Source organism: Oreochromis niloticus, linkage group LG19 (genome assembly GCF_001858045.2).
Source record: "Oreochromis niloticus isolate F11D_XX linkage group LG19, O_niloticus_UMD_NMBU, whole genome shotgun sequence".
In the NCBI taxonomy this organism is placed as follows: Eukaryota; Metazoa; Chordata; class Actinopteri; order Cichliformes; family Cichlidae; genus Oreochromis; species Oreochromis niloticus.
In genome coordinates this window covers 9,653,842-9,667,278 of record NC_031983.2, presented here as the reverse complement: position 1 = coordinate 9,667,278, position 13,437 = coordinate 9,653,842, and the positions used below count along the sequence as shown (strand labels likewise).

General features: G+C 43.3%; 1 protein-coding gene across 5 annotated transcripts in view; it reads right to left on the bottom strand.

Annotated features, from left to right (window-relative positions):
• LOC100705232 (regulator of G-protein signaling 6) overlaps positions 1–13,437 on the bottom strand; it is a 42,224-nt gene that overhangs the window by 26,646 nt on the left and 2,141 nt on the right. For all 5 annotated transcript variants that reach the window (XM_025901041.1, XM_005453282.4, XM_025901042.1 and 2 more), the window contains exon 2: positions 12,666–12,761. In XM_025901041.1, coding sequence (XP_025756826.1) covers positions 12,666–12,749 — 84 coding nt within the window. In that variant the 5' untranslated portion in view covers positions 12,750–12,761. The remainder of the gene's footprint in view (positions 1–12,665; positions 12,762–13,437) is intronic.

The following is a 13,437-nucleotide window of genomic DNA, read 5'->3' as shown; positions in this document are numbered from 1 at the left end:
GATTGGTTGGTTGGTTGGTTGCTTGCTTGCTTGCTTGACTGGTTGGTTGGTTGTTTGATTGGTTGTTTGATTGGTTGGTATGTTGCTTGGTTGATTGCTTGATTGGTTGGTTGGTTGGTTGTTTGGTTGCTTGCTTGCTTGATTGGTTGTTTGATTGGTTGCTTGCTTGACTGGTTGGTTGGTTGTTTGATTGGTTGATTGATTGATTGGTTGGTATGTTGCTTGGTTGGTTGGTTGCTTGCTTGCTTGCTTGCTTGACTGGTTGGTTGGTTGGTTGGTTGCTTGATTGGTTGTTTGATTGATTGGTTGGTGATTGATTATATGAGCCACTGGGGCATACAGGGGGATCAAAATCTTATTTCAGTCAACTGCATGCAAACTAATTTGTAACTTTTAAGTGGTGTGTGTGGTTTTTAAAAATATATTGTTGGTTGATATTCTGTCTCTCTTCAGTAAAATGAAACTGCCATTAAACTTACAGATGAGCAAACTTACAAATTCATTAGGGAGTCGATGATTTCCCCAATGAATCTCCTCCTTACTCGTAATATTTACTCTGGATTCCTTCTTTAGAAGTCGGCAGTAACACAGACTTGTTCCATGTTCCCTTTTCAAAGTGATAATTTGATATTTGATTGACCTGCAACAGAAAAGACAAGGAGCCAGCTCCCTGGGGCTTTAGTTGAGATTACATAGTGTTCTTTAGTAACAGTATAATAATAAAAGTCGACTCTCTGAACTCGAGCCAAATCCATCTCATCCACATGCGCATCTATCCAATTCACAAACGCACTCACGCCTACACCATCCCTACATATTCTGTATTAGCCTATCACCAGTAAACTGTTGAATTAGTGATGCATGCATGTGCATTTGGCATATAGCAACACTTCACAGCCAAATGATGTATCACATCTTAATCAGCTTAGCCAAGTTTTGATCCAAAGGATTTTTTCCCCCCTTTCTCGTTTCATGTCATAATTCTATAATGCCATCTGCTCGACTGCTTCACATTCCTTCCCTCCAGGGACACACAGTATGGCTCAGTCCTCTACACGTTTTATACCTCGGCTCATAACGATGCTGTTTTTCATCTCTGTTCCTGTTGAATTCCTATGTTTATAAGAAATTCTCCTGAATGAGAGGCCCTTGACCTCTAAAGATGTACAATTTTTTTTTGACATGCCAGCTGTATAGGAGATGCTCTTTACAACAGCACTTTGTTTTATTAAGCGCCCTCCCCTGCCTGCCCTTCCATTTTTCATCATTGTCTACTGTCATCCACACATTTTTTGCCTCTCTTCATGCATAAGGATCCAGATGGGTTTTTGGAGGCAAAGGATGTCACAGTGACAACAGAGGGACGAATTGAAAAAGGACCATAAAGGAAAGAGAAGGTGTTGTGGAACACAGTGGAGGCGGGAATGCACTTTAGAACCCACACAGATGCTCAGACACTCACACAAGGCCATCCTGCTGTCAGACAGCACATTCACCAGCAGTTTTATTTGTAATATCATGCAACATTAGGCCATTTTTCTTAGAGGAGCATCTCAAGTTTGCCGAAGAGCTATGAAAACAACTCGACTCTCGCTGGCAATAAAGCCTTGTTACCTCCAACTTGCAGCTACAGGTAATGAAATCCAGGCAGCTGGGCTGACACGTGGTGATAAAATCTCATCTCGCAGTGCCGTGGGGCATCAAGCGGCGGCGTACACTCGTAATGTTCTTTGCTGCACTCAGTCCCTGAGGGCATGCCTCCTCTTCCTGATAGGGAGCTGCTGCAGAGATGTTCACAGTCCTGGCCTTTGTCACCCTGTCATCCTCGCTCTTACACACCACTCGTCCAATTGTCATCCACTAATGACTCTTAATGAAACTACACGAGTCTCGAAGAAGCTCGCACAACTGCATTGCAGGCAAAAAAGGATATGTCACAGAGCTATGTTGGCTAATTGACTGAATAATGAAATCAATAGATAGTAAAACACAGAAGCTACAGTACATGTCTTTTATAGCATCAAATCTTTACTTACTGCTCATCGATTGTCTATAACGTCAACAGACCACCTTTACTGCTAACCAAAGCATTAATAGGAAGCAACCAAATTTTCTCATAAATCTTTTATTGTTTCACCCCAGGGGAGCCAAAAATGAACCATCTATTACGCCTGCAAAGCTAGAACTTGCAACCTTACCATCACAGCCCCCTTGAATTATTGAATAGGCTTCTTAAGAAGGGACTAGGCATGCTTTGTGATCTAAAATCCTCTCAACATATTTCAAAATGAAGAGTGGTGTCCGTTTGAGTGTTTTTTCCCCCCACTGCACGCTATCTGCTTGTGACAGCAGGCTGTAATGCTGAGAAGGATTGTGGAAGGATTGCTCTGCCACACTCGCTTTGGAGGACATCAGGATTGTCTTACTACTTCCGAGACAGTGTTAAATCATGAAGGTTCTTCTTTGACCAGGCCTTAGGGTATTAGCAGCTCTGTAGTGCAATGGCTTCCACATTCACCTAACAAGCGTAAGATCCCCGGTTTGATCCCAAGAGGAGGCACAAATCCCTTCGGGGGTTGCGTCGGGGAAGGGCACCCAGCATAAAAATCTGCCGATCTGCAAACATGTGGAATCACCTGTTGTGGTAACCTCATGTGAATAAGGGAGCAGCTGATCGTAACTTTATGCTTTAATAGGCTATGAATTATTTTACTGAAAAAAAAAATGTTAAAAAGAGAAAAGAAAGTATCAGTTTGAAAAAGAGCAAATGCATCCTATTATGACCACCAAAACCAGTTTCATTGGGTGTAAAACATGTCAGGGATTGTGCAGTAATGTACTGGTGAGTACTGAATTTGTAGTTCAGCACCAATAGTCGCATTTGAAAGGATTTATCACAGGAGCAAAAGAGAGTTTAGCATCTTTAGGCTTTGATCTTACAGGCGAATGATTGGGTGGGTGAGGGGTCTTTCTCCTCCACCTGTTTTCTTCTTTTTCTTAAGATCTGTTAGTCGTTTTCTTTCATTTTTTCCCATATCAACTCTGATGTTTAAACTTTAACCATCGTCATTTCCATGGAAACACCTTGGAGAGGTGCACCTTTTCTTTTTTGGACACTATTCTTTCAGTTTCTTTATTCAGGCTTCCTCCTGTTATATTTATTTATTTATTGCCTCAAATTTATATACATATAAAACAGATTATAGACTATATAGAAGAAAAAGGAAACACTGTTTTACCTGTTCCAGCTTGTATTAGTCCACTTATGTCCACTAATCAAAGTATAAGTGATTCATGTTGCATGTGAACACAGGCTCTTCTGCATACAGTCCCGCTGTTCTCTCTGCGCCACCATGCACAGGCTGCAAAAAAACATTCTCCAAAGCTTAAGCTTATTTTATCTTTCTTCTATATTGTGTTACAGGCTTGCAATCCGGTGCTAGTGTGTTTCAAACAAATTGTTTATCAGCTACGTCCAAAAGGAAAACAAATCTTTTGAATGAAGCCTCTCTCTGGCTGCGTTCCCGTGCCTCCACAAACTCTCGCCAAGAACTCTTCTGCATATCTTAGAGGAGATAAATTATGCAGTTGGTGATAACGATGCACACTGTTAGACAAGGCATTCATAGGTTTGCTGTCAACTATGCACGCAAAAACAGATGGAAGGAGTTGAATAAAGCTGATCTATAACAGATTGCAACCATTTTTTAAAACTATATCTGTTTTTCTTAAGTTTGCGCCTGGCTTGTCATTGTGTGAAGTAAGCATGGATTAGTAGACTCTCTATTTTTTCAAGTCACTGTGATTCCTCCACTGTAGCTGTTAGAAATGACAAACACGTCACCTGAACCACATAAGGCAGGGATGGGGGAACTCCAGGCCTCAAGGGCCGGTGTCCTGCAGGTTTTAGATGTGTCCTTAATCCAGCACAGCTGATTTAAATGGCTGAATTACCTCCTCAACAAGTCTTGAAGTTCTCCAGAGGCCTGGTAATGAACTAGTGATTTGATTCAGGTGCGTTGACCCAGGGTGATATCTAAAACCTTGCAGGACACCGGCACTTGAGGCCTGGAGGCCGTGCTGTGAGTAGACGGCAATGACATTTTTATGATTAGGAAAAAGCCTCTGAACGTCCAGCCACTGCGATGAAGCCACACTGCATGATTTAAAGTTGCTATGTTCTTAGCTGCCCTGAGAGTAATTCTTACAGCATTGTGGGACTGATTGTTTTGGGAGAACATTAACGTCACAGCAAAACCAACAGCAGCCGACAGCTCTTTTTATGGAAAACAAATCCACGCATTTATCAATATACGTTTTCTGCCTTCCACCAGCTGCACTTCCGAAATGTGGGAGTAACCACGTTAGATTCCTCTGGTGATACCACCCTACTCCACCATCATCACCGCCTTTGTCCCTCATGCCCCGAGCCCGATCGATTCTGATGATTATGACGAGCTTAAAAGCTTCGGCACTCCCTTCCTCTCTTTTCTGCTAATAAAGACCAATCTCCAACTAAAGCAAATGCAGCGGTGTCAAATTAAAGGCAGGATGCCGGAGTGTCTAAATGAATTAAGCTCACGCTGCATCCAAGTAACTGGTTGTAAAGGAAGGCAGGAAGCAGATCAAAACAACTACTTTTAAAACCCCGAAAGACCAGAGTTTAAGAGCAGGTTTAACTTTAACCAAAGCCTCAGATCCAGGTTCATTTTCCCTCCTCTCACTTAGTTTGATAAAAGTAATCACAGCTTTCTTTTAAGCACCGGGGCCTCTGCTGTATAAGTTATTGACAGAACAATTGGAGTGGAAATAGGAGTCAGCACACAGCAAGGTCTCCTGCAAGGACATTTCTATTATTTTCGAGCTGAAAAAAAGGAAACAAGGAGAAATGTACCAGTGATTATCTAACTCGCGCACATAATGGAAACTTGTACAGCCTTCCTAATGTCACAGATTCAGTTTGAAATCCCCCCACGTACCGCAGGACACCAGAGTCGCTTTTGACAAATGGGTTATTTAGACCTTTATGACTCTGGCGGCAACTGCAACGGACAGATGCGCAAGGACATCTCAGTCGTTTGGCCAATTAATTTTTAAGTGATGGGGAAGTGTCGTGACAGTGCACAGCTCAACAGAAGCATCCCAAGAGGCAAAGTTACTGAATCGGGGTGGTCTAAAGTGAACCCAAGTAGAGGGGAATGTGTTTTGGGGGGTGCAGGTCCCTGCTCTGGAACAGAACTAAATGGTCTGGTCCGTCCTCCAAGCCATGTTTAGTCATACGAGCTAGCCAGGGTAATTAACATTTGGGGCATGGGTGACTCATCCCTGCTTCAGCCTTCACCCAAAGACAATTACAGAGTCACACCACTCTACCAACTGACACTCCATCATTACCTGCGAATCAGCAGAACACAGATGATACTCGCCGTCTGTCTCTCGCTCATCTGAGTCAGAGCTTTTATTCTGAGCGACGCGTCTCTCTATCGACCCATCAGATGTGTCTGTAAACAATATAAATGGGTGTGCAGATGGTGCCACAATTGGAGTACATTTGTATGGTTGCTCAAAGTGCTGTCGATCGGTATATGTCAAAGCCGTAATTGTGCGGCAGGCTGAAAGGTGCCGTATTGTGCTCGTCTTTGTCAGAAGTAATTAACGGCCATTTGAAAGATGTGCCTTCTTTTGTTATTTTTCATTCTTTGAGCGCTTCTTTTAAGAGTCTGAGCAGAGAAAGAGGCGTCTAATGAAGCATTCAGTGAAATGGCACATGCAGCGAGCTTCGTTTTTTTCCATCAGGGAGCCGTACTTCATCAGCTTGATTCAGCATATTGAGGACATATTCATCACTTGCCGATCCACCGGCACAAGGATTAAATACACCATCAGTGGAAAAGAAAAACTGTCTGCAGTGATAAAATCCTCATTCTTCTTTGATGAGACGTGAAAATGGGACACGATGGCGCGTGGAGCAGTTCTAGAGGAGATCTCACTGGGTTTAAAGAAAAAGTCAGGTGACAGTTACAGCTGAAATTGAAACATGAAGAAGATAACGTTGTAAAAGAGGAAGAATGGAGCAATAGAAGAATACAGTCGCAGGGTCTCGTTCATAGGAAATGTTCATCTATCTTTAAATGTGGAAAATGTCCACAGTGGACTATGAACATTGATTTTTAATGTGGCTTTAAAAATCTTTTTGGACAAATGAGTGGTCTGCTTGTGCATCCTTATTAGCCAATCAGCTGGCTAATTTAAGTCAAATGTGACCAATGGCTACTTATTCTCATTCTGTACGCTGCATGCACAAATGTACTCACTGGCCTCTTAATACAGGTATAACTGTTCAACCAATAAACCAATCACATGACTCGAGTATTTCAGGAACTGCTGATCCACTTGGATTTTCCCAAACAGCTGCCAGTAGTTCTTATAGAGCATGGTGTTGAAAAACACCATAGAAAGGCAACAGAAACTTAAATAAAGCACTCGTTACGACCAAAGCGTGCAGAAGATGAGTCTCCATTTCTGCTCCGACAGTCCGATGGCAGGGTCAGAATTTGGGATAAACGACGTTTAGGCTGCTGGTGCTAGTGTAATAATGTAGAGGATAATTTCTCGACACACATTGGCTATTATTTAAATGCCAACCTGTGTATTGTTGCTGACCATGTCCATCTCTTTATGACCACAGTGTACCTGCCCTCTGACGGATAGCACGCCGTGTCACAAATAGCCTCCACAGTCAATGCATCTCAATTCAATGGAGCACCTTTGGGATGTGGTGGAACAGGAGATTCACATCATGAGAGCAGCACATCATGAAGAGTTAAGCACTAGCAACATGTACCTAATAAAATAGCCTGTGAGTTGTTTGTTTGGCGAGACATTTGAATGACCTTTGCTCAACAAATTAACAAAGTTAATCTATCACTGGCTTAATGACAGCGGTTGTAAAAAATAAGAGCACATAAAAGCGAAATTCAATAAGTAACTACTACTGCTACAAATACATTTTGATCTTTCAAAAGGAAAGTAGGAAAAAACAAATTCACAGGGCAGATGTCACCTGTCAGGATCCTTCATGTCTCTCTGTTTCTTTTGTTGTTTCTGCTTCACCTCTTGGCAACATCATCTCAAATCGAGCATGGCTCAGTCTGACCACATCAATCCACAGCTGACTTTTTACTTTTGTGTCAGCAAGAATCCGGCTACAGATCCCCGTGGCTGCTTCTCAGCCCACCCTGGTGAGGTGTGATGTTTCTCAGGAGGACATCCTTAAATAGAGGGCTTTTACCATGACTTTAGAAGTAATCATCTTTGAGTCTGTGTTTAATGCGTCTCTTATCTGCGACATCCCTTTTAATCGCTTGTCTTCCTGACAAGCGCTTTGCACACTTAAGATAATATTAATACAGATGTGTCAGAAATTATTATTTTTGCCGCAATGAATGCATTTGTTTTGAAAAATGTGACAAAACCATGCTGTGGAGTAATAGCCTGCTCTCTCTTTACATTTTCCTAATTAAGCGTGTCAGCGCTACCGCGGGGCTACAGCTTGATTATCAAGTGGAGAACCAGCAACTTTTCACGCAGCTTACAAATGTCACAGCTGGTTTCAGTAACCCACTAGGATTTACAGCTGTGATTATACAACAGTTGATTCTAAAGTTAGCAGAAAACGTAAGGAAATTTGTGCTTGGTCGATTATTTCTTACAAATGGGGCACTATTTAAGGGGAAATAGACAGACTTTCCAATGATATAATATAAGCTTAATTGCCAAGAAACAAATTTCCTTATTTTTTCTGCTAAGTTTATATATCAGTATCATTAAAAGCGGTTTAACTGGACAGCAGTGTCCTCACTGATGCCATTAAATCTCAACCTCCAGTTAATGGGAATTTTATCTATTGTGGAAATACTCTCTGAGTCAATTGCTGTAATTTTATTCATATTTCCAGTATTTCCATGTCATCCGCTCTGCTAGAGAGCCGTGAGTAGCGCCAGCCGATCCACCCCATCAAACTGCCTATTAACGTCACTCTGTATACACAGCTTTATGCTGCGCTCCCAATAAAAAAACCTCAACGCCGGCTGCATTTATTAAATGCGCTTCTTTAAGAGCACATTGTTAGCGATGTTCAAACAGACGGGCAGAGCAGGAGAGGCACTGGCGCAGGGAGGACTATCCTCACTGGAGAAAAGCCTTTTATTTTCGTCACAGCGATTTTTCTATGGAAGAGGTGAATAATCCTGTCAACACGAGGGGCAGACTGCCAAAAACGCCGAATTATTATCCAGTTATGATTTGATTTCGGTGGATTTTCATGTGTTGCTCCATCTGCTTTACTGGAAAGAAGAGACTGGCTTACGTATTAAACACACCGGAGCTGGTTATATAAGAGATAAAGCTTTGTGCTGTTACTGTTGTTTTATGTTATTGACCCAACTAGGAAAGCAACCCACACTGGCACTTAGCATACAGGCACACGGGCTTCAGCGTGACCCTGATAGTTCAGCCCATACCAGCGCCTCAGATAAAGACTCCCATGCTGCAAGGGGAGACGGTGTTAAAAATGGTAGTTGATATCCAGAGTGTTTGGCTGGGCCTTTCTATCTTGAGTGCATACTGGAACAGTAAATAGTGGCCCGTAGACACTTCGGATGGAGGTTCGCTTTAAAAGAGGAGAGATATACCTTTCGCGGGCCCCCAGGGGCACTTAAGAGTGCCAAGAGAGTGTGACGCACGGGCAGCTACCTTCTGACCAGTGCAACTAGAGTGTCCTCATGCCCCTTCAGATCCAAGCTGCAGTAATTCCCTGCAAGGGCTGGGGAATCAGTAGTTCAGGAAGTTGCCATTTACAGTAATTTCATCTTCTGCCAGTTGAGGGAAAGTTAATGTCCAACCAGTGGTGTGATTAGTGTAATTTTACACTGATGATGTAGGAGTGGAGCAAACCCCCTGTCCTGTTTCTAAAATGTCCTAAACCGGACATTACTCTGTCACTGCTCCCATCATGACGTATCGTAATGCTGCACACGTGCAAGCAAATGTAAAGAGGTGTCCAAATGATCCAGATATGCAAAAGTTTTTAACCCTTCATGCATATAATATCGTTTTTCCAGCCTCTCTTCTTTTCCCCCGGCGGTCCGACTCTCCTCACGTTTAGAAGCACACACAGGAACAAAAATACCGAGCCATCACAAAAAAATGTGCTCGGTATGAATAAGTGAACGGTGAGAGAGGGGGATATGATGTCTCAGAGGACCAGATTTTTTTTCCAAGATGGAATGCTTGAAATGGACTTTAATTATTAATCATCAAGAAGCAGAAGAAAGGCTGAAATCGTTAGCTTCATAGCATAATTGCCTAAGTCACTTTGACCAGACAATGACTTAGGCACTTATGCTATGAAGCTAACGAAATAAAGAAATAGGGACAGTGGAAACTAAAAGAAAGTCGACGGTCTACGGTGATGCTTGTAGCTCTGCGAGGCCGGGCTAAGTGGCACTTCCACTGTAGTTTCATATTATAGCATGCTAATATTTTTGAAAACATTTCTGGTATTTGATCATAAACACAAGTAGTACATAAAAAATGACTTATGACCTCCTAAAATTAAAAACAAAGCACCTAGTGATATAGACGAGGAATATCAGTATTAGACTACTGAAGAGAAAGGAGACCACTGTGGCTACAATCACCATGATGCATCGCTTCAGATGACCAAAAATATCTGACAGACAGTTCATCCATTCACTAACCCACCCCTCACTGTCCTCGACAGTGTAGACTTTCTGTACTTTATCTTACATGAGGCTTTTCCCGCACTAATGATGAAAACTTTTGGAGGGTCTTCACCACTGTAATTGGGAATCAGACTGCACTGTCTCTTAACAGACTGTTAAAGCTTACACGCACATCCCAAAAGTCCACTGACACCAAGTAGTGTCTTTAAACTTCCTGGTATGATGGTTCATTACTAATATTTCCCCACTAAGCCACCCTTAATTCCATCTAGATATAAGTCTCGTGAGCTGTAACGCACACAAAAAGCTGTAAAACTCGCCTTTGGGTACATGTAGACTGCCAAGGATTATCCAATCTAACATTTAATAGCCTGACTTAAGCGAAGAGGGAGGTGGGGAGCAGCACAAATCCTTGACTCTCCCTGGGCAGGACAGGGGTACTTTAGTTCGTCTAATTAGCTGCGTGTGTCAAAAGCCAGGCAGTCGTCACAATTCGGAAGAGTCTCGGGCCCAAGCGTGGAGGAGAAGAAGCGACACGCTCAGGGACGAGAGATGTTGGCTATTAATAGTTTGCGAGCAGTGTGTGGCCTCTCTCCTCAGCTTAATTGCATTTCCCTGCACTGTAGTGTTTCTCGTGGCGCTTGGAGTTTCATTTTTGTGTTTTCCCCCCCTCAGTGCCAGTCCTGTTCATCTCCACCATATGAGCGTGGCAGAGGAAAACACAACAAGGAACAGGTAGCGTGCATCAAGCTGTCTCCAAGGGTGTGCACGTCTTTTTTTTCCTTTCCTGCGAGCTCCCGAGGTAATAAGACATTCTGCAGTTATTGGATTGTTTTGCTTCACTTCCCCTTTTTTTTCGTGGGAGGAGAGAGACAGAGTAAGATAGTACTGCAGCACCTACGCCGCACGGACAGAGACAACCTCCTCCTCCTCTCTGCGAGCACTCAGCCTCGCTAATGGCTAAATACATCACTTTCACCTTTGTCTAACTGCCCACAACGATAACTTAACACTTTTTGCAGTAGATGTGGCAGCAGAAGGGAAGGCGTTTTAAAGCATCCATGCATTTTGCACTTTCTCTTTGCGATATTTTTATCCTTTGATCGAGTCTGCATGTTCCTCCTTGCAGAAACATCCTGATGTCTCCCAGCTGTGGGTTTGAGCCTTGAGGATGAGGCTGCCAGTGTTTTCCCAGGCGGCGCAACATATTGGTGGCCATCTGCCTCTCTGCAAGCAGCACCTTCACACTGAGCAAGGCTGCCCACCCACTGAGTCCAGTGGCCACGCGCGCTGAGCCCTCAAAGTCCCAGCACCTCTCTATTGCTTGACCTATTCGACATCTTAAATTAGACAGGCACGTAGGTAAAGCAACGACGCAAGAAACTCCACCAGGTTTAGACCACAGCGAATGCTTTAATCCTTTCTAAGATTTTGTCAAAGATACCTTCGATTATCCGGCTGCTTGGCTTTTTTCTCAAAAGCTTCAAATCAAAAATCGCCTTTTCAAAAACAGGAAAGGCGGAAAATCCTGTCATCTGAATCATCTGTCTGTTGTCACTGCGTGTGAGTAAAACATGGAATGATGAATATTCCCTAAGGCAGCATCCCGACAAGCAAAAACGAGCCTCTTAAATACGCCGCCTCCAGACATGTGTAGCATTACGTAACGAAGCTGTACAGTGAAATCCGTGGAAGTGCCCGGTGTTACCGCAGCTATATGTTCTCCTCTGCCAACTCGAGAGCCTCTCGGAATGGATGAACACGAACAACGCTGCATAAATAACCCGCTGCCATGTAGAAGAGCCACAGTTATGACACATGGCATGAAATCTAGGTTCGGTAGCGCTGATTTGACGATCATTATGTTAGATTGTAAAATGCCCCCGCTGCTATCCGAGCAGGCGGAGTGTTTACAGTACGACCGAGTTGTTGCTGGCAATGCACTTCCACCGACTCTTATCTCGCCAAATGCATGTGACACCTCTTTCATAGCACAAAATGCCAAGGGCATCATTATGAGAAGTGATTTATCAAGATTCAGCCTGACACTTTTTTCCAGGTGAGTGGCACACTCAAGTGTTTATTACAAAGATTTCCTCAGGCTGTCACCAGGCCTTAAAGCTCCACAGTGGCACATAGTTAACAACATGCCTAAAAGGAAAACATTTTTATCAAGCGATGCCGCTACTGTCAACATCTATTTCGCACCTGCTCTTCCGGATTTCTTCCCTAATCTGTTTACCTGGACGTATGAAGGGACGGTGATTAAAAGCAGGATGAAACACGAGACTGGGGGCAGCTTTCAGAGGCAGGCTCGTAGCTCATATTTTACCATAACCAAGACAGATCCTGTAGTTAAAGTCTGATCAAATGATCAAAAGAAGCTCTATAATTCTTTTTTTTTCTTTTTTGTTGAGTGGGCTGTCATAGTGCTCGCAAAGGAATAAAGTAAAGTAATTCGTGGGTTGAGGAGAAAGAACCAGCCCTGGAGAATCAGCCGCTTCTCCCCAGCCGAAAAAATCGACACCATTAACCTCCAATACTGCTGAACCTCTCCAATCAAACAGCAGCTAGTGGAAGTGAAGGCACCATGGGGATGTGGTAATTACACATGTCACTGAAGGACCTCTCGCTGCCAAAACCATCCACCGAAGGGATTGAAAACTTATTAAAACTTTGCTGGGCTCGGGTTTGCCAGTGTTGGGATACAGTAGTAGGAAGTGGGTCCTGAAGAGACAGGAGCTTGTTGTAAGGTAGTGGAAAGAGAGGCTTCCTGACACCTGACAGTGAAACCAGTGTGTGTGAGGTAGATACACATTCATACAGACCAGTGAGCTGTCAGGAGCCCGTATACGGGTCACTGCCTCTCAGCAAAGTCTTTTTCCTATCTTATAGAAAGCACAGCACACGCAGACTTGCCTTTCTGTAGACGATCATATTGGGGGAGTCCTCCTCGGGATCAGCGGTGCCCGTTCCTCCCTGGTCTTTGGACCCTTCTGCCATTTTCTCTAAATCCTGTCGAGAAAAGCAAACGCACCATTAGAAGACAGCATCCGGCATCCGCTGAAGGGTCGAAGAAAACAAAATGAAAAACGACAAACATCAGACGATAACTGCATTTCCCCCGAGAACCAAAAGTTCTCCAGCCTTTATCGGAGCGACATTCAGCTGTCAAAACGCATGCCGCTGTCTCAAAAGCAAAAAAAAGACAGAAAAGAGGACGCCTGTCATAGCAGAGACAGATAAAAGGGCCCAGGTAGGCCGATGTAGGATGAATAATAAATAAGCCACAAAGCCAGATCGTGAACACACAATACCTTAACCTCAGCGGGTGTTTCTGCAGTTGCCAGGGGCTGTGCGAGAGGTTGCCGTGTAGCTCTGTTTAATTTGAAAAATAAAGACTGTAACTACATAAATAAAGTCAGTGGTAAGGATGTGGTAACAGTTGAGCTGGGAATGCTCAACAGTTTGTGGATAAAGGTTGAAATAAATAGCTAGAAATAATGGAAGGACAACTGGAATAGTTAATAATTACCTTAAAGGAAATACTCAAAGTAGCCCAATGAATAAGCGCTGATGTGGAAGAGTAGTGGGCTCAATAGCATTAAGGATCCTGAAAAACACTGACGTATGCAGACAGGTAGATGCACAAGATATTTGCAATTAACACTATTAGATAACCTCATCTGAG